Raw genomic sequence first — 27,084 nt, 5'->3', positions numbered from 1 at the left:
ATAGTGATCTCCAGCCTTGTGCTCATCAACATTCTCACCTGAGTTTACAAGATGATTACTGAAATGATCTCAGCAGGTCCTTTAATGACAGCAATGAAATGCAGTGAAAAGGTTTTTCTGGGATTAAGTTAATTTTCATGGCAAAGAAGGACTATGCAATTCATCTGATCACTCTTCATAACATTCTGGAGTATATGCAAATTGCTATTATAAATTATAAATGTCTTTACTGTTGCTTTTGATCAATATGTCATCTAAAATGCAAAACAAAAATACTACTCAAGATGCTGTCTGGTTCTGAGGGGGCTATCCACTTTTTTATTTCCATAAAAATGGGCACAGCCATTTGTAAATTCAATGGATCTAGCTTCCGGTCTCATCCGCGTCCAGCTATTATTAGCTGTACAAAAGAGTTTGTTTTGCTGCTTGATTTTGAAAATTGGTGTGTCTTACCATATATCTTAATTATGAACACACTGGTTTGTAGTGCAAACAGTTGTACTGTTTACTGCATGTTGTTGTACACACTATCTTCCTCTAATGGCAAAATAAACATAATTCTTTCCCATTTGCTAACCAACAAATAGTAGAATAAAAAAAAAAGATTTTTTGCACTGGCTAAAAAGATTTGCTAAATTACAAATTAGTAATTAGTAAATAGCCTTGTGGGAGGTGGTTAATAGTCAACTACTAGTAGCTTTCAAAAATTCAATTTCCTAACCTGTGGGGAGTCTGTGGATATGCTATCTGAGGTTAAGACTGCTTCAGAAAAGTACATTAAATTCAACTCATCATATAAAAAAATCATCTAAAATACAAATTAGTTATAAGAGTTTAGCCTAATACTATTAGCGGTAAGATGCCTAGTAGCGGTAAGAGTTTAGCCAAATACGCAAAAACGTTATCTTAAGCACCTGAACATAGTGCTGAGGTTAATCTGACAAAAGGATCATAGTATCTAAAAGAGCTTTTCATAGAAAAAGAAAATAAGTATACAAACAAATGACTTAACAAAACCTAATTCAAACTTGGAACTTTCACTGCAAATAAAATGAGTTCTAATCCAACTTGTGAAGCAAATTACTTGTATAAGTAATCTCTGGTGTGTACATAGTTATTTATTGATTATTAATTTGTTGACAAATTATAAATTAAACAATAAATCAAAACATTGTGCACTATTCTTTATTCGTAAAATAGAACTTGTGCTGCGACCACCATGAAAATCATTGAGGAAATCAACAATATTAAAAATATACATAAATAGAACAATCTGTTGTGATAATGGACATTAACATTTAGATTTTCCAACTTTAATACACTTGTGTGCGTGGCAAGTGTTTTACAAAAGTAGAAAAATGAACAGCAGGATAGTCACTAAACACAAAACAAATTACTAAAAGAAATTGGAAAGTTAAAATCAATTTTGTATAATAAAACTTTTAGTCAATAAGCTGTGCTTTCGCCAAAAAAAAAAAAAAAAAAAACCTGAGGGCCAAATGTTAAACTTGCAAATATATTTATAGAACTACTTTTCTCTGTATTCATTGAAATAGTATAACTATTGCGAAACGTTCTCTCTTCAGTCAGTCCATGTTTTAGGACACAAGAAATTATGTCCCATGTCGCAAATAACAAGAAGATTAACAATCAAAGTGAAGGCACTGACAAATGAAAAACCATAAGAAAGAAACACAGGCTTTTCATTAAAAAAAGAGAGGAACCAACATGAAGCCCGGACATATAGTTGCGTTTTCTGGTGTGGTCAGAGATATAGATATGTGTCAATAATAAGTGTTTATGGATATAGCCTTGACAATGCAGCAATAACTCATGCAGCCCATCAGTAAAAACAGTAAACATTTTCATAAATACATCGTTTTTCTACATTAGATCACAATCTGTCAATCCATCATTGTGATGGTTGCACACTCATCCATAAACAATTAAAATCAAAAGTCCATTTACATCTTCACAAACTATCTTCCTGCAAAGTCCACCATGGCAGAAGAGGACCTCTTCTTGCATTCAAGAAAAAAGGCAAGTGTCTGTTGAGCAAAAGATGACCAGAATTACATTTAGCATGTCTGGTGCAGACTGCATTTATTATATCACAAGGCTGTGAAATTTTTTAAAAAGAAGTACCTTGGGTTTAGCAATATCAAACTCTAATTGGAAGAGCTCTCTCGTCTAGCGTCAAGTGCCCTATAATGAAGACATACAGTACAACATAAAAGTACACAGATGAACATGAACCAATGAAACTTCACTCATTATAATGACAGCCTTTCCTGCTTGAGGAAAGCAGTCTGTTTTAATGTGACACTGAATCAAATAAAGACGTCTGCTATTTCTGTCTTGACTGACGGCTTGAATTGAACTCTAAACTGAAACGTTTCTGCCAGGCTCGAGTCTAAGAACCAAAGAATGTTCTTGGTTTGTGTTCAGACATGTATTATGTGATCTATTTTACATTTATATATGCTTATACTTGTGTTTCCATGTGTTAGTCTCAATCAAGCTCTGTTCCAAAACCTAGTAAGCTGCCTTGCTGTCTACGGCCTAAATAAAAGGCATACTAAGTAAATGGAACCTTCTAAGGGCAAATTCTAATGTTCTTAAAGTGAGATGTTAACATGTTGCTAGGCTAACAAAATTATACTAGCTTAGAAATATACTAAAATAGTAATCTTCCTTCATCTGCCATCTTGGATGGATAATTTATTTATTTATTTATTGAGCTTGTTACTGCCATAGAATTTGGCAAAAGGAACTCAGCAGATTTAGGTTGCTTACCAACTGGAGTAGCCCTCGCATCAGTAGGTTGCCTACAAAGTCTTAAAATGTCTCCTACGTAGGCAGCTCACTAGGTTTTGGAACACACCCTGAGTGTGTGTGGCCTGGCCCCAAACTCTAGAGAACGATCTGCCCTGTGCTCGCAGCTGGTATGACAGTTAACCATTACTCAGCCCCAGCGTTCATTTTTCAGTCTGGTACTCTCCACCTGTCTGGAACTCTATACAGCACCTGGCACAGGTAGAACACCCACGAACGGCCTGCTGTCTGGATTTGACTTGCCATGCTATTGTAGCACAGAACACTGAGCTCTTTTGAAGACGTATTAACTACCACTGCACAAAGAGTTCAGTTCATATCCAGAAATGGACTGTCTCGAAAATACATTCTTCATGATACAAAAGAAACAAATCTGTGCTCTTCAATGGCATGAAAATAATTTTTCAATTTAGTATTAAATATTGCTTTTGGATGTAAGCAGTGGCACCAGTTTTAAGTGTTTAAAACTGCCTTAATACATTTTAACATCATATGAACCTGTCAGTGATCATTTTTGTCACTTTACAGCTCTTTGTGTCACATATTTTGCCAGTGCTGCAGTTTAAAATCTTGGCAATCTGTTTGACGTGATGTGGCTTTGAATAGATGGATGGATGGATGGATGGATGTAGATAAATAGATAGATGGACAGATAGACAGACAGACAGACAGACAGATATATAGAAAGATAGATAGAAAGACAGACAGACAGACAGACACACACACACACACAGAGTTAGATAGACAGACAGACTGACAGACAGACAGACACACACAGAGTTAGATAGACAGACAGACACAGAAATAGATAGATAGCTGACAGACAGACAGACACAGAAATAGATAGATAGACAGACAGACAGACAGACACACACACACACACACACACACACATAGTTAGATAGACAGACAGACAGACACAGAAATAGATAGATAGCTGACAGACAGACAGACACACACAGAGTTAGATAGACAGACAGACAGACACAGAAATAGATAGATAGATGACAGACAGACAGACAGACAGACAGAAATAGATAGATAGACAGACAGACAGACAGACAGACACAGATAGATAGATAGATAAATAGATAGACAGACAGATAGACAGACACAGATAGATAGATAGATAGATAGATAGATAGATAGATAGATAGATAGATAGACAGATAGACAGATAGATAGATAGATAGATAGATAGATAGATAGATAGATAGATAGATAGATAGATAGATAGATAGATAGATAGATAGATAGATTTATTTCATCACACGTGTGTTTGGTCTCCTGTAACCCTCATAACTAAAAAAACCAGCTGAAGTATTACTGCAAAAGGTTGTCTGGCATGCCGAAGCACATTACCTATTTTTAAAATAAACAATGAAATAAAGTTAATGCATATAATATTAATTTCTCTTGCTATTTTTGCTCACCTGCCAGTGGTTTCCCCTCCAGCACTAGCATTTGTGCCTAAGGTTGCCGACCCCTGTTCTATAGAATTTATTGATTTATGTTTATGTGCAGCTGAGGTCATGCTTTACAGAAGGACAAGGGAAGTTCGCTTTCCAGTAAGAGATGCATTTAGTGGGTTTGCAGTCTGTTACTTGGCTCAGATCTCTTACTGGCTGCCACAGTGCATGTTAAAGAAAAGTGCTGGGTTCAAATCAAGTTAAGCTCTGTCCACAGCATCTGTGATATGCAGTCGATTACTATGTAAAGTAATTCTGACTCATTCGTCAGTTTTTAAAAACGAACAAAAATGGTGTTTATAGTACTTCACTTACAATTAGTCTATGGGGCAAGACATTCCAGAGGGATGTGGGGCTCGTATTGTTGTTGAAACTAAAATCTTCCACACAGAAATGTGTTATTAAAAATGTAAACTGTTTATCCTGTGCAAATGTCTTGCCCTATATACTTTCATTGTACGTGCACAACTGTAAATGAATGTTTCGCTTATTTTCACAACTGAAGGAAGAGCCAAAATTATTTTCCATGGTCATCGACAATTTTCACAGATGCTGTCCATTGATTTTAGGTTGTATACAAACCAGAACATTCTAATGGTGTGTGTCAGGTCTATTATCATCAGTTTGTGTTAGTACAAACACTTACACTTGGTGTTGTCGGAGTAAATCTGCAAACTGGCGGTCCTTGGCATACAGCTCGATAATTCGAATACGGTCCTGGATTTCCTTTTGTGAGAGTAGGAAGGTGAAAGAGGGAGAAGAATACAGTTATATAACAAAAGAAAGTGACCTCTTTGCCTTAGCCCTCATTTTACTTCTAGACGTCTAGACCAACTCTAGTACTTTAAACCAAGAGCAACCTTTATATAATTTTACTACTTAAAATATTATATTTCTAGAATATAATAATCCATAATTAAACTATTGTTGCATTTGATATATTTTACATAACTATTTCATATTACATAAATGCTATTATTTATGTAGTTAGTAGGTATGTACTGTAAATATTAGTACCTCACCTATTAACTCTGCACTACATGTTTAATGAATTGAAGGAATAAGTGAATAAAAGACATTTAGCCTCTTAAACTCTTTAGTGCATTCAGTTACATAAAAAATATGATTTATCTGCCCATCAAGTGTTTTCCAAAGAGGACAAATTCTCCATTGTTCAGAGTTGCCAGAATATTCTCCAAAGTGAGCATATATCAGTCAAGCAGACTATGACAGTTTCATTGCTACAGGGAACAGTGCTTTAGTTGAAGGACATGGAGTGCTTTTAAGAAAGATTTTGAGGAATATTCTATGCAAACATGTGGCACAGTGAACGCTATGAAAACACTAAGTAATGCTGCAGACCACTTGCATAAACACACAAAACTGTACAGCTCTACGGACAATGTGTGCCATGAGCACCTGATTATTTATGTAATTATTAGCACACTCTCATGGCATTTCGTAACTTTTTCTTTTTTGTTATTATTTTAATGTTCATTTCATTCATACTTTTTCATACAATCTACTTATGCTTCATTTGATGGTAAGGTTTAGGGGTAAACCTTCATGATCATTTTCTAAAATTCATACGTTTGCATTTAAATAACATACATATTCATACTAAAGCGCCAATTTGTAAATTGTTACATTTTCAAATGAATTCAGTTTATAATTAGTTTAGTTTACTGCACATTTTATTGGCTTAGTTTTGGAAAAAAAATAAAAATTTGTATGATCTTATTTTTATGTCTTTGTACAATCTACTTTCTCCACATTTGATGGTTAGGTTCAGGGGTGGACATTCATGCTTACCTTTTTATAAAAATGACAAATTTTCACACAAATAACACAAAGTGCGAATTCATATGGAATTAAACCTCATAAAATATTTGTTTTCTAATCAATTCTGTTTATAATCAGTTTAGTTTATTACACTTTTATTGGCATAGTTTTACTCTTTTTTTTACGTTAATCTCATTCATACATCTTTGTACGATATACTTTTGTACCATATGAACAATAATATCAAAAATACACACTTACAATTCTTTTTCTAAAAATTACATTGTAACATTGTACGAATTCGTGCAAAATCATCATCTTGTAAAGTAGTCACTTTCTTAACTTTCTAAAGTAGTTCGCTTTTATTAGCTTCGTTTTGATATAACATTTGCTGCATTGCTGTGACTCGCATGACTCTCAAAAATTGACTTTTTATATCATAAAGATGTATTTTCAATAATTTGTAAACTGAACTATCAACATCCAGGTACAACATACCACGTGAAGTTAGCTTACTTCCATCCCACAAAACTTTTTTCATGTCGAAATAAATATTGTACATTTTTAGGTCTATTAACGTGCATGCCAACACATCATTACCTCTTTCGTAAGTTCGCTGTTCTCATAAATGTGTCGTATTTCATCGCTGCTGAAGTCTGTGGAGGTCTCAGCGCTGCCAGTGCTATATGCAGGGGCATCTGGGTAGCGGCGGTAGTACCGATTATAACCTGTAGTTGCTTCACTTTCAAACATGGGATTGTACTTAGTAGCTCTTTCTAGAGATGGCACATTCTCTGAATATCTGTGAAAAAATGTCAGGAAATAAAAGTCTGATTATGGACGGCAACATCAACACATCAGGAAAAAAATGAGCCTTGGTGCTTATTTGGGAAACACAGGTTCGAATCCAATTCAAAAAAGAATGTTCAAACCTAAAAAAATGTGTTGTATCTGGGATCAAACATGCCCTTGGCATGAGTTCGTAAAATGAGATTGTCCCTCCTATTTATATCTGCCCAAGGGTCAGATAGTGGAGCCACGGAAAAAGTGAGTGGATTATCTCTGGCCGAGTGAGAGCGGCTCAATGTTCTGCCATCTCGGCATTCATTCCTCTATAACCTGTTGATCAGGATCACTGATAGATCCTCTGCAGAGACGTTACGTCATCTTACGTCTGCCAGGATTTCCCTGTTTGCCCTGGTGCTAGTGAAGTCTGCTGTTTATGTTTACAGACAAAGTTTAGATGCAAAATAAATGCAAGCATTTTCGTATCTATTTAAATGTATTTCAAAGTAACATTTCAAGTATTAGAGCTAACTTTACTTGTCTGAGCCATTTTTGCAGCTTTAAACTGAATGGTCCCATGATCATTTTTAGTGCATGTATGAAGTCAAATCTAAGTTTGACCATCACAAAATATTTTGTATTTAAAATAAATTTAAATGTGTTCGGATACTGTACTAATTCAGTCACAGTTGTCTAATACATTGCGGATTAATACTGCATTCAAGTCCTCCTGGGACGTTCATACTTAGGAGTTGACAAACTGTAATTATGACGTGAAGTGTGTTCAAATTACTTTGGTCGGAACAAGATGCCGATTTAACTTTTCTACATAAAACTCAAAGATCTACAAAATGATGAATAAAGCATGTGCATCATTGTGCTTTTGCTTTTTAGATGATGTAAACTGAATCATTATATACTCAATAATATCTTGTATAGGTAACTTACATATTTTTATTTTACATTGCAAAAAATATATATATATAAATAAATAGTCATTGTATTAATTTCAACAAATTTATAGTCAATACAGACACTGCATGACTGTAGTCTTTGGCTGCATTGATTCCATCCGACACGCTTTTTCATTGACGCGCTCACAACTTGGAAACTCTGGGCTTAAAGAAAATATTGAGTTTCCCACTCCTAATAATGACTTTGTGGTGGCATTCATGTGTGTTCAACTTGTAAATACGATCTATCCAACATGACTTGAATGAATTATAAGCGTCCAAGTACTTCTTGAGGACACTGTGTGTTATCTAGAGCTGACGGATAAAAAAAAAAAAAAATTGGCATCTCTGCTATCACTATGATATATCAGATGATGTACTATGAATGATGTATCAAAAATTTGTTCAAAATAAAACTTATGACAGGAACAACTTGTCCACAAACAATAATTGGTCCAAACTGCACATGCCTATGAGCATTTGTTTCATAACAACCAAAGAGAACATATTGTGGCTTATTCGTACAAGGTCATAAAAACAAAATATGCACGTTTGGGCCATAAAATATTGCAGTGCACTTCATATGTATGTTCCAGAACACAGTGCTTTCAAACACAATCACAGCTGAGAATATTTGGTTCCTTTTCAACCAGGTGAGGAAACCAAATGCCATTTAACAAGTTGGAATATTCAACATTATTTTTCTTTTGGGACCTCAGAGAAAACTCAAGTCACATTTCAGAGTACTTGTATTTACAGCATTCATTCAAAACATTGACAGAATGCTTTAAAAAGGCCATTTAGGCTTCACATGTGCACCATAGAAGTCATTCAAATGAAATAAACCGATATTAATAATCCACTTTGTAGTCCACTAAGGAGTTCTGCTTGTTCTGAAGTTTAAAGAAAGACACAAGCTTCTTAATTTCTTCCAAAAAAAATATGATCTTATGATTTATTTGGAGCATTAAAAGTGTGTTTTTTATGCTGTAAGCACAGTTTGTACCGTAAAGGGTCTTCTAAATCATCCGTGTCATACTGGTCTCGCAGAGTTCTGGCGAGGAAAAAGATCACGCCCGAAGCCACGAGGAGGAACCCCGCGACTGAGGCGATGGCGATGCCAACCACCAGTGGTTCTGACACATACTCCTCACAGTGTTCGCCTCGATACCACCAGTTTTCACCGACTCGACACCTAAAAACAAAGGTGAGTGAATTTCATTTTTGGCCGTGTTGTTGCTTTAGAAGATTTTATACAGTACACACCTGCAAATGGCGCCCTTGCCAGGTATGATGTCACATTTCCCATCATTCTGGCAGAAGTTTTCCTGTATGTCGCAGATACTCTGACACGGCAGCCCATCCACGCTAAAATAGCCAGCGTTACAAACGCACTCTGCCTCGCCGGACCAGCGGTTGACTGAACACTGGGAGAACTCATTACATGCTTGGAACTTACATGGATCAGCCTGGTCACCTACCAGAAACAAAAAGACCTATTATATATATATATATATATATATATATATATATATATGTATGTATGTGTATATGTATACTCTCACAGTGAACAGAAACCATAAAAATAAAATCGAATAATATTAATAGTAAATATAATAGTATATAAATGTTTTTTAACAAAGAAACCATTGTTTTTATTTTATTATATTTATTTACTTTTATGAATAAAAATATAGCAAGAATTAATAACATTTAATAACTGACATTTTACACCTTACATGTTTTTCAAATATTCAAAAGCAGTGGAGTATGTTATTGTTATTTTGTGAAAATATATTTTTAAAAATATTAAAAGATTGTGTCGAGCTATTTACTTTCTATCTTTCTTTCTTTCTTTTTTAATTGAGCCTTTTTTTCTTCATTATGATACCAGGAACAACTATCATTCTGACAGAGAGCTGTATTCAACTCATTGATTATGTGAATTGAATTTTATATATTTTTTTGAAATAATAGTCCAAACAAAAACATCATGTCATCGATTTGTCTGATATAAAATTAAGATGGAATACAATGATGTTAAAAGTTTGGATGTCAGTTGATAAATGTGACTATTTTTGCATTTGCTGCAATTGCTATATAAGCATTATTACAATTCATTACAAATGTGGCGTCAAAACAAAGATAATTTTCTGATTTCAAATTCATCAGCAGTTGGTCATTAAAGATGTGTGTTGACAAAGGAGCTCAGACAGAATTTACACAGGGACACAAACAAATATGACTCACTTGCCTGACGCGTTGAGCTCTGCACGTCTTACTAGAATAAATCACCTCTAATCTGTCTGCAGTACAGAATCAATCTCTTATCACTCATCCCAACAAGGCCTATTGTTTTCCAAAGCCAGACTGGAATAAGCCTAACCTTGTGTCCTCTAGCATAGGAGAAAGTCGAAGATATTTTTCACCCATTTTAAGGCCTGTTCAATTACAATTGTTCAGTAGCCTTTTAGTACTGGTATCAGTTGAAGAAATGTTTCTTTTTCCAATCATAGTCTGGCTCTTGTAACATATATGAGTCACAAAGCCTTACCACACTAAAAAAAACAAACAAAAAAAAACACCGGCTAACCAAACCAATTGTTACTCCTCAGTGTTGGCTTAAAATATGACAAATGAAACATAAGTGGTGCACAAACTGTGAAGATCTATAACAAATAGTGCTAAATCCTAGTCATGACTGGTGCTAATAATTTTAGGATTTAAAATGACTTTGAATTGGCAGCAAATGCATAATATGGCAGGCATTCTGCCCTTTAAAGAATCCAATAATGTTTGGTGAATATTGTTGGCCACAGGCGGCACCAAAAATTTGCTCATGTCTTTATATCTTTATAACCCCAATTTGTTTTCTGTGCTTTGTGTGTTTATGTAAGTTCTTTGATTTACCTGATTCAACATCCAATGAATACTTGTCTATTGCAAGATTCATAGTTTGGTAAGCAGTATTGCAGAAGTCCTCCAGGATAAGGTAAACTGCTGTTGTCACACCATGGGGAACTGGTTTGCCAAACTTCATCCTGCTGTTTACCACAATGCTGCCATTCCTGAAGTTCAGGATCTCTAAATTCTGGAAATTGCTGAGATTGGACTGTAGATATGGTACAAGCTAGAAAAAAAAAGAATTAAAGCATATTCCAATGAGCAGCAATCCAGAACCATTCATACCTAGTTACGTTAATAGAAGTCAAGAAGGTGACTGAAGATTCTAATTCCATCAATTATCTCATTAGACAGTGTTCATAAAGACAGCTATGCTAATCGATTTAACGGATAGTATGCAAAGCCCCTAACAACAACAAACATCAACAAATCTAAACTGACGCTGTCCTGTGTGTAACCTCAGAATGTGCTATATGGAATTGTTTACCCCAAAATGAAAATTTTGTCATTATTTAAGACTTCCTTGGAACACAAAAGATTGAAGTGCAATTAAAGTAATCAGTCCTATACATTCTCTCTAACAACCCTTTGGGTTCCTTAAGGTCGTTACTGACTATATACTGTACATGTTAAAAACCAGTTGTGATTAATAACTCAAGGCCTTCTAACTGATGTTTTGCTTTCCATAAAGAAGAGCAAAGTGAGTACCTAAGAATGTAAGTACATAACAAACAAATGGGGTTGCAAATTAGCTTCAGCTAGAAACCCTATATGCAACAGATCGGTTCAAGTTATTGTAACCTGTTACAATATGTCTCTTTTGCATTGTCCCTGACAAATAAACAAATAAATAAATATATCTTACCAGCTCTATAAACTGCTGCTCAAGAGCCTTGTATTCGGTAGAGCTCTTGTTGAACAGATCTTCAGAAAACATCATGTTGGTGACCCTGAGGCTGAAAAACACTATCAACGCCCTTCCAGGACTGGCTGGCAAGGCAATACTTGCCAAGTCAGTCCCACGAGCAAATCCACTACCGCCTTCTTCGTCATGGCTTGGCCCATCAAATGGGAATATGTCAAAAGAAACTTTGAATTCTGTTATGTTGGGGTTTACTGGAGCAGGAACTTTCATAGTAGCAGCATCAGAGTTCACTGGTTTGGTAGGTAGGATCAGGCCTGTGATGTCAGGTCTTGACCTTACTGTGTGCTCTTGTACTGAGTCATCTGAAGTTATTTGTTTGGTAGGTTGGAATGTTGGCTGATAAAATGATGGTACAGTGGTGGAACTGAGGGTCTCCAAATGTTCTGAAACATCTTGGCTGACATACATTGTGGGCTGAAATATTTTAGTTGAGTCGCCATCTTCAATATTCTCTGATAAATCAGGCTCTTTTACAACAGTTGTATCAAAAGCTTGCATTACATCGGTTTGAGTCTCTGGAGTAGTCTCTTGAAGAACCGAATGAGTAGATGGTTGGGTAGGTAGAGGTTCTGTGGTTAATTCTGATAAAGGTTCAGTCTCATCTATTGATGAATGTGATATCTGAGTGAATGGAGAGTCCTTCTCAGGAGACAGAGAAGCTGAATGATCTACACTTGGCTCTTCAGAAGCTATTGTTGTGAATGTTGTTGCGACCAAGATTTCATCCCCAGCTAAATCCTCCTCTGAGAGTTTAGTCACTGTGCTTTCTGTTGTCACAAGCTTGATGCCTTCCATCTCCTCATCTAGAATCTTGACTTCTTTATCTGAACCTTCTACCGCTGGCCATAAGAATGCAGGTAACTCTGTGTCACCTTCGGTTACAGAATGCTCAACAGCTTTTGAATAAGTAGTAGGACCTTCCACAGAAACCGTATCAATTTCTAGGATTACAGGTATTTGCGTGGTTGAAGGCATTTCATTTGACTTGGTTGTGGAGGCCAGTGTTTCCTGAATCTGCTTGTTTTCTGTTGAAGTAGTATGTTCATCCATAGCTACTGCTGTGCTTGGTGGGATCACAGTGGGTGTAACAGGTCGTTCTGAATAGTCCTTATCAACAGGTGAAATGATTGTATCAGGACTTTTTGATGCATCCACCTCTTGGGTTTCTGCTGAAGAGTAGATATGTAGCAAGGGTCTACTTGTCACATGTGTATACATAGTGGTAGATTCATCTAGAAAATAGTCATCATATTGTTCAGGGGCTACTTGGGTTTGCATAGAAAGCTCGACAGTCAAAGTCTCCATTGTCCAAAAAACTGGAGCCTGGTCAGTTGTTGTGTAGTGAGGATTAGTACGAATATCTTGTGTCACAAGAACCCTGTCCAAGAATGGCTCATCAGGTGTCAGATCTTGGTGGGGAGGCTCAAGCTGTTCCTCTATAGTTTCCTGATCTTCCTGAGGTTGTTGTACCTCATCTTCCTTCAGGACTTCTTCTGGAATTCCTGACTCCCAAGCCCAAATGTCAGGACCTAGATGATCCCCAGAGAAACCTGAGCCCGAACCCAGGTCCATCAAGTCACTCTGAGTAGTAAACTCAACATCAGGAGGTTCCACAGGAGAAACTGAGTTATCTTCCAACTTGTAGGGTGATTCCGCAGGTAAGTCAACTTCAGTTATCGTGCCTGTGGTAGGACTGACTGTAGCTGCAGTCTGTAAGAATCCCTCCTCTTCAAGAATACCATCATCTGAAACAAGAACACACTTTTTTAGAACCATATTACTGCCTTTAGGTGGGAAATAATTAATGGGAGGTAAGACTCACTCTCTGTAGCAAGAGCAGGTGCACTGCTTGAGATCTCAAATTTAGAGGTAAGCTCAATGTCAAAGTTCTTCAAAGACACATCTGTGGGAGACAGAGTGGGACTTTCCTCAAAGATGATTACATCATTTGTGTCCTTATTCCGATCATCCATCCAGGTATCTATTGTGTTAATGTGGTCAAGGAAGTCATTATTTGTAATGAAGATGTCATTGTTGGATAATTCCTGCCTGGGAACATCTGGTGGCTTCTCAGAGGCAAGAACATTATCCTAGGATTTAATGATTGAACAGTCATGGTTAGTTACTATTGACTGTTAAATTATTTTTGAGAAATAAAGCAAATATATTTAAGGTAGGACTACAAAAAAGGTTGCTGACAAAAAGATGAGCCAAAAGATCCTATAACTTTCCATACTGAGGCCTATGTCCACTGAATGTCCTAATGTTTCAGCTGTTAAAATTATGTCCATTATTTGACCGTCAAAAATAAAAATAATACAAAAAATTGAAGACAAAAAGTGGACAGAATGAAAAAAGAACACTTTTGGTGTAAATGGAAAAAATTTTCCTCAAACTTCTTAGTGAATTACACTGGAAATACATCTTTTTTTCCAGAGATATGTCAGTGGAAAAAATTGCATAGACATACTAAAAAAAGCACACATGCACATAATCTTCACACCATCCTGAGGATCTCGTCCTAGTTGGTTTATTGACTTATGCATATTTGACCAGAAGACAGTCTTTAACTGTTCCATATACCAGAAATTAACATTTAACCTTCATTCGGATTTGGAATATGTCATGTTGTATATATAACAACTGGTTGTATATACATTCATGAGTTATTCACACCGTTTTATTTTTATGCAAGTAATGAGTGAGGTGCTACTGGAACTAGATCACCGTCAGTTGCACACACTGGCTTCATTCATGAAACACGAGCAGCACGGATTTCTGTGTAAATCATTCGTAAAACCATTCTTATGTAAACTGTCACTTTTAATTCAGTGCGACTATTTACATAAGAATGGTTTCACGAATAATTTACACAGAAATTAGTTATGCTCGTATTTCTTGAATTAGGTCCACTGACCATTTAATGCAGGACAAATGGCTAGACTGACTTTCCTATAGAATTAGTTTTATGCACCCTACTAAGCTAGGTTTATAATTTGCATCAACAGCTAGCTGATCATACAAAGAAATATCCATCTTAAACAGGACAGATCAGATAAAGCATCAACTTCTAATTAACTTTAAGTAACTAACATGTCTTTGGAGGCAAGCATACTATCAAATGAAAGAGAGAACACGTTTCCAGATACAGACATTAACATAGCGCACCAGCCAAAACAAGACAGTAAATCTACTTAATAAGGGTACTGAATGTAGTGCCAGTTTTGTCAAAAGTAAGAGGAAAAACCGAGAGTAAATTCTAAGATTATTGTCATGTTGGGTATCCAATGTGTCTTTCTAATTAAGCTACAGACTGTGAAGAAAGCTGCTCGGCCTATGCAATAAATATATGTCATACTGAGATTAAAAACAGATTCTTTTCAATATTTCATAGTGCCTGAGCTAAACAATTTTAATAAAATAGCATGCTTACTTGTGTCTAGAGAATACTTGAGCTGGAAAATTGACTTGAATAGTTTTACAGACCTGCTGTATTATCCCATAGCTGTGCTATAATCTGTTTTAATGACATGCCATGAAAACCCATTTTATGTGCAAGGTAATTTTTCTTATCATGTAACAACAAAAACCTACATGTGATTGCCATTAGTGTGACTCATTTTTCATTTAACAGCTTTGGAAGGATTCACATTCACACTTGAGAGTAATTGCACTGTGATGAGGTGAAAAAAAACCCTGAATCCTAAACTGCAGCTCTGGATAGGGATTCTGGACTGGACAGTCGTGGTTACCCGTTTACTGGGTGGTCCTGCCAATGACCATTGACTCACCATCATGTCACTGGAGTCAAGCGGTCTGCTGGTTGGTTTGGAAGACTCCAATGTCTCCACTGTGAAGCCAAAACAGAGACAAATCATATCAAATTATATTTAAAACTGCTCAAGCACAGTTCATACCCATACTGGCGTCTCTTCGAGAGATTGGCTCTGAGGGCTGCAAGATTAGTCTGCCAAAACCAGAGATAAGAACCATGAAAGCTCTTGCTTCTGCTAAAACCGCGTACAGCCAAGAAGTGTAAGAGGATATGCCACCATTGTCAACATACTGCATTTCAGGTTCATTCAGCTACAGTTTGCAATTTACCACTATGACAGAACACAAACTTGAACCTGAATGTTTATAAGAAAAATCAGTAAGAAGCACTCAACTCAACACCCTGATGTCTTGGGTTCCCTATAATGGATCCACAATGTGTTTCTACTTCTTAGAGAATATCTTACCATTTTCCAGCTGCAAAGAATCAGGGTCCACTTCCAGAGTGGTGTTTCTGATGAAATTCTCCTTGTGGAGGGCTTCAGTGATGTAGTTTCGGAAGTTGGTGATGGTGTAGACCACAGTAGGTAGCTCATCAGGATCTGTGAAGAAGTTCTCAACCATGTTGGAATTTAGGTTTATGTAATCCATGGTCTCATTACTTATCCCTGCACCATCACCCTCAAGAACCACAGCGTAGTGTACCACCACAGCCAGGCCTCTGGGGAATGCAAAGAAAACAGTGACTGTTATAGGTAAAAAAATAAATAAAAACTATGCTTCGTCAAAGGCCTCACTTGCTGTAAACTGGCCTCAAGACTGGAGCTTCTATGTATGAAATGACTCATCTACAGTATAGCAGGAGGTTTCCATGTTGGAACCTGTTATCTGTTTTTGTCAGTTTGTCATATTTGACCATATTCTACAACTTTGTTTACATAATTCCCAGTGGTAAATTAAAGTGAAATAAATTCAGAAAAGAACAGCAGTAGCTTACAATAAATGGCCTAAGGTGGCTTGGTGGGTTTAGATGGATTAAGGTATAGTTGTTCTACTAGCACCACCAAGCTGGTCTGGTTGGTCTCCAGCTGAAAAGTGATGGTTGGACAGGCTAAGAGACACTGGTTTAAGCTGGTTTCAGTTTTTTAGTAGCTAGCAACCAAAAATGTCAAAGAATATACAGCATCCAGCTGTTGGTTACTGGGGGTGGTGGGGGGAGCTGACCTAGATTTTTTTTTTTTTTTTTTTTTTGCCACATATTTTTCTATGAGTGTTAGAAAACCTAGTGTGTTTACGACCAGATCAATTTTCTCTCCTATGACAGAAAACCTCCATGAGGATTCAATTTCCTTGGCACACCAGAAATGCTAATTAGTTTTAAATGGCTTTAAGTAAGAACATCTCTGTTCTCAGGTGGTTTAAGGGGCCTCATAAAGCTCACAATATGCAGTTATCTGGGTTATCTAAGGCCACGCTGATAAACCATGGGAAACATTGCCAAGATACATTACCTTGAGAGCAGAGAATATTAGCATTCAATCCCATCATGCTTGGCAACTGGGCATGCATTTAGCACAGCGACTTTTCACATTTAAGGTGGCGATTGGCCAGATGAAGTAGCCCACTGATACACACACATAAGATGTCACACCTAAAAGACCATCCTTTCAGTCAATTGATTTTGCATGGCTAATGAGGCAGCAACCACATGACCTTACCAAGAAAACAGTGTGAAAGCGATTTCAGAGCAACGCTCTATAAAACACTACATATGGTGGGTGGAAAATTCAGACACATGAATTTCTCATTAGATGTTTTGGAGATATGGGTCATGCAGCTGTGTGATATGGCAGGGTGGGAAATGGATTTATCAGGCCTGGGTGAATTTAGTAGTGATAGCCCAAATTACACGTTTTCTTCATTTTGAGATGTGATTAACTGTGATTTATAAAAAAAAGTGTTAGAATACTTACCCTTCAAGGTCCTTCTGTGGCCTGGGATATTTTATTAAGAAAAAAAAAAGAAAAAAAAAGAATGTTATTAGGAATCAACATATTCTTTTGCTATTATTTTTTATCTGTATGCATAATCATCTATATTACCATAAAATCATACCTGAACTCAAGGACGAATATTTTCTTGAAACCTGGGAGCCTTTTAAATACTTCTTCAATCTTCAAAAAAAAAAAAAAAAAAAAAAAAAAAAAAGAAGAGAGAAAAAGAGGAAATGCTATAAATGTACAATTACTATACCAATACCATTTGGTTATGAGATTATACATTCTAATAATTTAAATGTTTCATTCCCCACACACTGTTGTCACTTGTCCCCAAGTACATAAATATATAAATGCATAGATGCTGCTTACCTTATCGATGAACAGTTCGGATAGATGTTGATAGTAATAACTTGATGGATCTCTCAGAGCATCATCATAACTTTCACCTCTTATCTTGATACTCAGCTCCACAATATGGTTGCCAGGACGTACTGGTTGGACTATAATGTCATCAATTTCATTTCCAATCTTTATATATGGGAGAAAGAAAAAAAAGTAAAATAAAAAATATTGAGAAATGTTTCGCGGAACTCACAATTACAGAGTAAAAAATATACAGTATAGTTAACTAAAATGTCTTAAACAATTGTCAATTATAAATTCAATGTGCTCACCATGCTGTTTTCATTTAAAATATCATTAGAAATGTCCTGTGGCAAGTTTTGTAATGTGGTAGAGAAAGTCTTTTGAATAGTAGTTGTCAAGTCATTTAGTACAACCGTCATATCCTCGACTTTCAAGATAGGAGTTGGGATATCATCCTCTGCAGGTTCCGTTTGGACCACATCCATTTCAGGTGTTTTAGGTACTTTCTCAGGCACCTCTGAAAATTCAGATATTGACAAGGGTGTCTGAGATATGACCTCAGGTGTCTTCAAGATAGATACACTTGTCTCCAATTTGGGTGCTTGAGATATACCTTTGGGTGCTTGAGATATGACATGAATTGTCTCTGTCGAGGCATCAGCTTCTGTAATGACCTTAGGTGTCTCTGTTGCAACTTCATGTGTCTCAGATAAGGAGTCTCCTCTGGTCCCATGCATATCTGTGACTTCATGTGTGACTTCCACTGCAACTTTAGGTGTGTCCTGTGGAATTTTTGATGGCTCTGTAACTTCATGTATGTCCTCATTCAGGGTAGTTGTCAGTATATCTTTTTCCAACCTAGTAACCGTAAGATCTGGCATTGTGCCTTCAAAAGCTTTGAAAAGTGTTTCCTCACCACCTTCATCCTTTTTAGTTGTGTCTTCTACCTTATCTTCCATACCTTCAGATACAAACTCTACAATGTCAGTTTCAGGGGTATCAATGTCAAAAGAAGTATCAGGTGTGGTCTTGGATGTGATTCCAGTAGTGGTCTGACTTGTGGTCTTAGTAGAAGTTTCTGTTCTCTTAGTAGAAGATACATCAGTACTTTTCTCAGATGATTCTTCTAAGATGACAGCTTCTGTTACATCACCCAATTCAGCAGTAGCTTCACTTGTTCCTCCAACAAAATCTTCAAGCGTGTTTTCAAGAACTGTTACATCGTCTATGGTAATGTCAAATTCAACCTCAGCAACTTTTGTTGGCTTTGTTGTCATCTCACCAGGATTTGCAATGGCAGTTGTGTCCTTATCAACATGTTTGTCTTTCTCAGTAAACACAGTATCTTCAGTAGCTTCTGTAGTTTCCTGTGTCAATCTAGGTGTCTCTCCAGCTGTCACCTCAACAACTTCTGCGGTCTCAGTTATAATGTCCTCTTCCTTACCTAAATGATCATCTTCAGCATCAGATGAGTCAACTAAAAGCTCATGTGTTTCCTTTGAAAATTTATGAGTACTCTCTGTCATGGTACCTGGTAGTTCTTCATCTGTTGTCACCTCTGGTGTAGGTTTAGTGTAGGGTGTCTCTTCCTCTTCATCTTTGTCAAGTAATGTAACAATTGCAATGTCTTCAGGTCCACCCTCTGTTGATACTACCTCAGGTGACATATTTACAGGTGTAGTGGGTGACAGATTTTCTGGCTTTGTGGTCACGTGTGTGATTTCAACAACATCCTTATCTGTCAGAGCTTTTGGCAGTCTTTCTGTGGGGGGATTAGGCGAAACCTCTTTCAGTTCTGTAGGAGTTGTCTGCGCTGGGTTCTTTGGTAAGACACTCTGAACAGGGGGTATTTCTGTAAGAGAGTCTACCGCAGGTCTATCAGTAGACATCATTGTAGATTCTGAAACATCTACATGCTGAATGGTAGCAAGTGCTGATTTAACAGGAGTTTTAGTAACACCCCATCCGTCTTCAGTTTCGGAAATAAAATTTTCAATGGATTCTCTAGTGACTACCACAGGAGTATTAGTACTTATTCCTGGCAAGTCCCCAAGGGTTGTGGGAAGATCTGTCTCATATTTTCTCAAGGTGGAACCTACGGGAGTTCTACCAGTGGGCATCAGTGTAGCCTCTGACACAACATCAGCTTCTACATATAGAATTGTAGAATCAACTGATTTAAGAGGGCCGTCAGTAACACCCTGCCCCATGTACAGTTTAGTTACAGGAATAATTTCTTCAGTAGATTCACTGGTGATTTCTTTAGGAGTATTGATACTTATCCCTACTGAGTCCTTGAAACTTGTGGGAATGCCATAATCATATTTTCCTGTAGCAGAATCTTCTGGACTTCTAGCATTTGTCATCAATGTAGACTCTGAGACAATGCCAGACTCTTCATGTGGAATGGTAACATCTGCTGTCTTAACAAGACCCTCGGTAACATCCTGTTTCACAGTAGCCTTCACAGTGGCCTCATTTGTGAGTTCAGTAGGTGAACTAGTGATCATACCCAGTGAGTCTTCAAAGAATGTGGGAAGAATGTACTCATATTTTCCTAAAGTAGTATCTTCTGAATTTCTATCAGTGGTCATTAATGTAGACTCTGAGACAATGCCAAATTCTTCATGTGGAATGGTAACATCTTCTGGATTAACAGGACCTTCAGTAGCATCCTGTTTCACAGTAGCCTTCACTATGGCCTCATTTGTGAGTTCAGTAGGTGAACTAGTGATTATCACTAGTGAGTCCTCAAAGGATGTGGGAATAACATACTCATATTTTCCTGAAGTGGAATCTTCTGGAGTACTATCAGTGGTCATCAATGTAGACTCAGAGACAATGTCAACCTTTTCATTAGGAATGGTAACATATAATGTCTTAACAGAACGCTCGGTAACATCCTGTTTCACACTGGCCTCATTTGTGAGTTCAGTAGATGAGCTAGTGATTATCTCTATCGAGTCCTCAAAGGATGTGGGAATAACATACTCATATTTTCCTGAAGTTGAATCTTCTGGAGTTCTATCAGTGGTCATTAATGTAGACTCAGAGACAATCTCCACCTCTTCATGTTGAATGGTAACACCTGCTGTCTTAACCAGACTCTGAGTAGCATCCTCTCCCATCTCCGGTTCCAATTCTGAATGAAACTCTTCAGTGATTTGACTGATGATTACCATAGGAGTATTGTTGCTTGCCCCTGGTGAGTCTTCCAAGGTTGTGGGAATATTTTGCTCATGTTTTTTTGAAGTATAATCTTCTGGAGTTCTATCAGTGGTCAATAATGTAGACTTTGAGACAACGTCAGCTTCATGTTGAATGGAAACAACTGGACCATCAGTAACATCCTGTCCCAACTCTGTTTCTAAATAAAGCTCTTCAGTAAAATCATTGGTGACTACTGTACGAGAAGTGCTTATTCCTAGCATGTCCTCAAAGGTGGTGGGAATCTCATAATCATATGCTCTTAAAGTAAACTCCTCTGGAGTTCTATCAGACTCTGAGACCATTTCAACCTCTTCATGTTGAACGGTAATATTTAATGTTTTGACAGGACCCGCAATAGCATCCAGTTCAAACTCCAATTCAGTTTCTAAAATAGGTTTCCCAGTGGCCACACTTGTGTGTTCTATAGGTGAACTAGTGCTTATCTCCGTTGAGGCCTCAAAGGCTGTGTCAGGCTCTGGAGTGATTCCAAGTGTCATCTGAAGCTCTGCAGCTGTAGTGGTGATTAAGATTTTGTCTGCAGTGGTCTGTGGTGTGATGTCCTGTGAATCTGTCACTGCCTCAAGAACCAGAACACTGACTAGGTAAGGGAAAAAAAAGAAAGAAAGTGGGGAAGTGACAGAAATAAAAGAAAATGTGTGCCATAAGATGAAGTTACATCAATTAATTGCATGCTCTTATTTGTTTTCAGGACATCAGGGCCAAACATGTAGCGTATTGTTGAGGCTAAGTCCATGCACAAATAATTACTTAGATTTGACTAAATGGAAGAACTCAGTCTAAGGATCCGGACACCTCTACCGCATTACAAACTAATGAGTACCTAAAAAGGATTAAAGTCTATTCTGAGAGCAGTGCATATCCTGAGCCAGAGAACACTAGGTCTCAATTGATATGACTGCAGGGTCTCATACCGACATTAACAATAAAGATTAATCAGAGCATAACTTAAATCAACTGACTGCAAAATCCAGTAAATAGAAATAAGGCTTCCAGACTTATTTTGAATTATTTATAAACACAGGGAATAGTGTTCAAGTGGCATATATATATAATATATATAGATATATATATATATATATATATATATATATATATATATATATATATACATATATATATATATTAAACAATGTAGTATCTAGACTGACCTTCTTGGGTTGTGGCCACGGTTGCTTTTGTTGGCGCAGTAGTCGTTGTCTGATGTCTGCGAAAAAGAAGACAATTATAAATGCCTTTGAAGGCCAGGAACATACCCAAAATCTACAAAATTTCTTACTGGCAACCAAGTTTAGTCCCCCAGGATATAAATTAAACCATAAGCAGAGCTATGTCTCTAAAGCTAGTGGAAAGTGAACTAGATATAGCAGGGACTAAAGGTATGACTGAAATTCCTGCAGTCTGAAGCCAGGGGTCTGTATCCAGATTTTACTGTTAATGGGTGGTTTTGTCTGCAAAGCATCAGTATGTGCTCTGAATTAGGTGCCTTGCTAAGGAACTGGTGTTTCAGATTATTCATTTAGTGTTAGTGTTATGTTACATATGTTATAATCTGATCTCCACACTGGACATTTGCAGATTGATTTATATTTAGGCTGCAGAGCAGACCAGAGCACTACTGATTTGCACATTATTTTCTTTTATGCCCATGAGTCCTACCTGCATTCAGGTTGCCATGGACTGGTGGGTGCACTATCATAAGACAAATATAGGAATTATTTGATTACACTGTTATTTTAAAAACAGCTGAATGTGATGTGGGTTCTTGTTTTTGTCTACTGTATATATTACATTATTATTTTTCCATTGAAATATGGATAAATGTGCTGTGTTGACCAAGTTTGGTGGCAACTTGTGTGAAATGCAAGACAGTGTAAAGCTTAAAAGTTTAAAAGTATTTCTCCTTGCAATATTATCATATTTATGTACCATGTTATTAACATAGTACTCCAAGGTGCTTCAAAGAAAACCATGGTATTATGATGGTAGATGCTTATAAGCAGTTCTCACCTTGTTGATGACATTGAAGCCGGTCCTATCCTCTGCAAAATACCATAAAAAATAGTTAGCTGTTTTTAATTTGTAAGAATTTTCAGTATCTACAGTAAAGTGTTGATTTGAGAGTTATTTGTTCCGTATCATGACATAAGCAAGGATACTTACACTTGAAATCAGAGCAAGATGCTCAGCTGACTGGCTAAAGCTCCGGCCAATGTCAAACACACTAACGCTACTATTTTGACATTTCCTCATCCAGATCAGGTACTCCTCTTTCTCAGGTAAGCGATCCCAGAAGATTTTAAAAGCCTCCCAAACTGTTTCCTGGCACACTGAGGTACACAAACAAATGCAGACAGATCTACAGATACCCATAAGCATGCCAACCCATACAATGTAAACACACACTCAAGCTCTCAAATGTAGGAAAAAAAAACAGGAAGAGAAAAACAGCCAAAACACTGAGGAAAAGGTACCTATTTCTTTCTGAATATAATCTCACAAAGTATCAATAAAATTGTTTATTAGTGCATCACTGCATTAGCTTTAGCAACGTGCTTACCCAAAACAGAGCACTTTGTAATTTGAACAATGCAATTTGTAGGGTTGTTGTCTATGAGGGCACTCCAGATAAGTCACTTAAGAGGCTGAATTTCATTTATGATGATGCTGCCAGCAAAGACAGCAGACAGTAATGCAGCTCGCTAGGTTTTGGAAAAGAACTAGTGAACTATAAACAGCATAGAAGACAAAATCTGCCAAATCACCAGCTATGAACTCTGCTGTCGTAGAAATTGACATCAATTTGAATGGATACCCCTCTCATTTAGAAGACAGAAATACAGAAATAACAGAATTATTTCTTTATTTTCTAAATTGAATAAAGAAAAAGCAATAACTAACATAATGGAAACATCTCTTATCCGTATCCACACACGTCAATCGTTCCAGACAGACTTAGTTTCTTTTATTTCTCAATTTGTGAACCAAAAATTACTATTTTGGTACATGTCGCATACTTTCTCAAAGTATCTTGCAAGTGGAAAATGAAATGCACAGATGGGGGATTGTTAACCCTTGCTAAACATTTTGCGGCTCCGGTTTGAAACGTTCCATCTACATCTGCCTGCCATACCGACTATGTATGACGACTACCAGAACTTAAGTGCGTAGGAGGGCAAAGGTCACAAGTTTTCCTGGCAGAGCGAAGGATCTGATCATCGTCTACAGTGATTCAGTAGCAGTGAGGAGTGAATGAGGACCAATGAGGGAGAAACAGAGAATTCTGGCCTTTCCTACTGGAACAATACATACTGACAGCATTTGACTTCCATAGCTTTGTCAGACATCTAAAGCATCTTGCTGACAGCCACACCTTCATTATCAGCCTTAAAGGGACAGTTTGCCCCAAAATAAAAAATTATGTCATTATTTACTCAACCTTATGTTGTTTAGATTCTAATTTTCCATAGAACTCAAGAGAAGTTATTGAGTTGAATGTCTAGGCTACTGTTTTGCATACAACCAAAGTGAAAACATTTCACAAAGTATCATAATAGTAGTTCAAATGACTTGCACGCCTATATACACTCTTAAAAAAAAAAAAAAAAAAAAAACTATTGCACAAAATGTTATTTTGAGGAACATTAATAGTTCTCTTATGGAATCACTGCGAAAACACCTTTTTGGAACTTTATTTTTAAGAGTGTATGTTATTATTTTGCTTTAATTTTTGTATGAATTAATTTATTTTTGGTATATAATGTGGGGGAACACCAAATACTTAAATCAGCGTTTCACACATTGTATTTGTATTCAATCATAAAAATGCAAAACAGACATATTCACAAGTCATCTCTGACTTTTGGACCCTGCTGTACATGTAATGAAGCACCAGAGTACCCTGTAATAGTGTTCCGTGGCTAAACGTAATAAACTTTCCACTGACACACTGCGAGAATAACCTTTATGTAAAACAGCAACACTTGGTTCTCGAGTTTTCATTATTAGATTCACTAGGGTCATCTGGGTCCTATTAATGCAACAGTGAGAAAGATTATTCTCAGTGGTGGTCTCCAATAGAGTTTAATACTATGATTGCATCTAACTTCAAAGGCTAATATGTGAATTTTAGAAAGAGCATGATGTGGAAAAGTGTGTTGAGTGCGTCTGAATATTTGTGCATGTTTATAAGACAGAGACAAAGAGAGAGTGTGTTTCTGATGTTTCGAAACCGTGGTTGAAATATGTGGTTACTTGGACATTAATGGAATTGGTCAGGTTGGCTTAGTTTATTATTATTGATGAAAAGTAGAGAAGCATGAGCTCATTTTTCTCACATAATGATCTCAAAGAGCATCCATTTACACTATAGAAGTCATCTGCAACGTACTGTACCTTACAATTGCTATTTTTGGTGACTATCCCAGAATCTCTCAAAAGCACCCGAAATGTCTGGTTCTTACCTCGCAGGTGAAAGTAGTTGAGATGATTCCGTATTGCCTGTTGCACTGTCTCATGTGAGCAAAGTTTAACTCCACTGGGAAACAGAAGGTCTCTTTTCCGTCTAGAAAGAGCTGTTTTCCCGTCACCGTACCAGGTCTTATTTTTTAATGGCACCAACGAGTGATTCAAAACTTCATTGGTGTCCAAAAAAGTTGTAAATCCATTTGGTAAATAATCCACAGAATCTGATAAAGAACAAAGAACACATGGTCACAACACTGCAGGCATCACAAAACTCCTCAAGGCCTTCATGTAGAGTAGATACATACCTGCATCTATGGAAAAATGCCCAGCCAACAACAATACCAAAACCCACCAAATGCATTTGAAAGATAAATCAGGCATAATGATTCCTTATTCCGGCACACTTTAAAGGAAAAAGTTGTTAATTTTTAGTTTACTGATGGATGCAATTTTGGCATCCCTCCTTACAGTCCCAAAAACCTGTTTATAGATGAATTAATTAGTTTGCATTGTCACTAGATCCTTTCCTTGTCACAGAGGGATGCGATCACATAGCTTTGAGCTGACGTCTCCACATGCGGCTTAGCAGATGGCTCTTTGGAAGATTTTTCTTGCCCGCTAATCCTATTAGTTAATTCTTCTGAGGAAGCTTTTCTAGAATGCCATCTAAACCACTTTATTGCCCACCTGTGAGATCCATCTGGATTGCCGAGATTTCCAATTTCAGTCCCGTAATTTGCAGTCTGATCCGTTAAGAAATTCAATTATGAGTTTCCTTGCTGCCATTGTCTGCAATGGGATTTCAAAATACAATGATATCATTGATTAATTGCGCAATCTACCGTGCAAGATCTTTTGCTAAGTGTTTGGCTAGATGTGACATCCTGTAGGGTTAGCCCTTTTTCTACAAGTTTGTCACATGCTGTGACCGTACAGCTTACAGAAACTTCGTCTTTATTGGGTTTTGGGTGTGTTCCATCATGGCAGATGGCACAAGAGTGGACCAAACAATTCCAGGTTTCGTAAGGTATCAATGGTTCGGTGGAGGATATTAAAACCACAGGTGTTCATTCAACACATATTGAGTTGAATTAACACTAACTTGCTGTTTGTAAAGTAGGGTTGTGCCGATAGACGATAGTATTGTGTATCGACGATAGTCAGAGATATTGCATATGGTCGATACATTTGACGATTTCAAGTTGATGATGATTATTATTATTATTATCAGTCTATGTGAATGTTAGGAGCGCCAGATGGTTCAGAAACAGAGCTGGCGGACGCTGGTTTAAATCCGTTGAGTTTGATGGTAAAGGGTGTTTGACGGGAAGCAGGCGGTGGGTGTGACAGATCAAATCCTGTGTGACATCTGCCATATCTGTAGCTTAGTGTTCTCTTTCTCTTTCACTTCTTCCACCTTTCATTCTTTCACTCGTCCTTCTAACAATGTCCAAAAATGCACCAAAATGCATTCCTAATTTTGTTAACACATCTCAATTCACATTCCATTCTGTAGTACACACACACACACACACACACACACACACACACACACACATACACACATTTATTTATTTTATGTTTTTTTTTAATAA

The 27,084-nt window shown here is 37.0% G+C and overlaps 1 protein-coding gene across 2 annotated transcripts; it reads right to left on the bottom strand.

The window, feature by feature from the left end:
* Nucleotides 1-1,170: 1,170 nt before the first annotated feature.
* On the bottom strand, nucleotides 1,171-26,075 carry LOC122141594 (interphotoreceptor matrix proteoglycan 2-like). 2 transcript variants are annotated; one of them, XM_042749468.1, is made up of 21 exons: nucleotides 25,795-26,075; nucleotides 25,486-25,710; nucleotides 23,186-23,352; nucleotides 23,033-23,064; nucleotides 22,682-22,714; nucleotides 22,174-22,229; nucleotides 18,103-21,602; nucleotides 17,798-17,956; nucleotides 17,544-17,602; nucleotides 17,402-17,422; nucleotides 15,896-16,149; nucleotides 15,446-15,504; nucleotides 13,477-13,744; nucleotides 11,595-13,399; nucleotides 10,736-10,955; nucleotides 9,092-9,302; nucleotides 8,832-9,020; nucleotides 6,687-6,888; nucleotides 4,951-5,030; nucleotides 2,146-2,205; nucleotides 1,171-2,048 (listed from the first exon to the last, which is right to left on the bottom strand). In XM_042749468.1, exons 1-20 carry the CDS (start codon nucleotides 25,868-25,870, stop codon nucleotides 2,169-2,171), a joined length of 7,653 nt encoding a protein of 2,550 aa, XP_042605402.1. In that variant the 5' UTR covers nucleotides 25,871-26,075; the 3' UTR covers nucleotides 1,171-2,048; nucleotides 2,146-2,168. The 2 variants fall into 2 exon arrangements, with proteins under 2 accessions (XP_042605402.1, XP_042605403.1); XM_042749469.1 differs by lacking the exon at nucleotides 22,682-22,714.
* Between the last annotated feature and the right edge of the window lie 1,009 nt (nucleotides 26,076-27,084).

This window comes from Cyprinus carpio, chromosome B22 (assembly GCF_018340385.1).
Source record: "Cyprinus carpio isolate SPL01 chromosome B22, ASM1834038v1, whole genome shotgun sequence".
NCBI lineage: Eukaryota > Metazoa > Chordata > Actinopteri > Cypriniformes > Cyprinidae > Cyprinus > Cyprinus carpio.
Note: the sequence above shows the minus strand (reverse complement) of the source record. Positions and strands in the feature narration are given on the sequence as shown.

What these genes read in the sequence shown, in the direction of transcription:
- LOC122141594 (XM_042749468.1), bottom strand. Translation starts at nt 25,870, where the DNA reads ATGCCTGATTTATCTTTCAAATGCATTTGGTGGGTTTTGGTATTGTTG. An exon ending in CAACTACTTTCACCTGCGAG is followed by an intron (nt 23,353 to 25,485) that starts GTAAGAACCAGA and finishes TGTGTACCTCAG; the next exon opens with TGTGCCAGGAAACAGTTTGG. An exon ending in GATTTAGAAGACCCTTTACG is followed by an intron (nt 6,889 to 8,831) that starts GTACAAACTGTG and finishes ATTTTTTCACAG; the next exon opens with ATATTCAGAGAATGTGCCAT.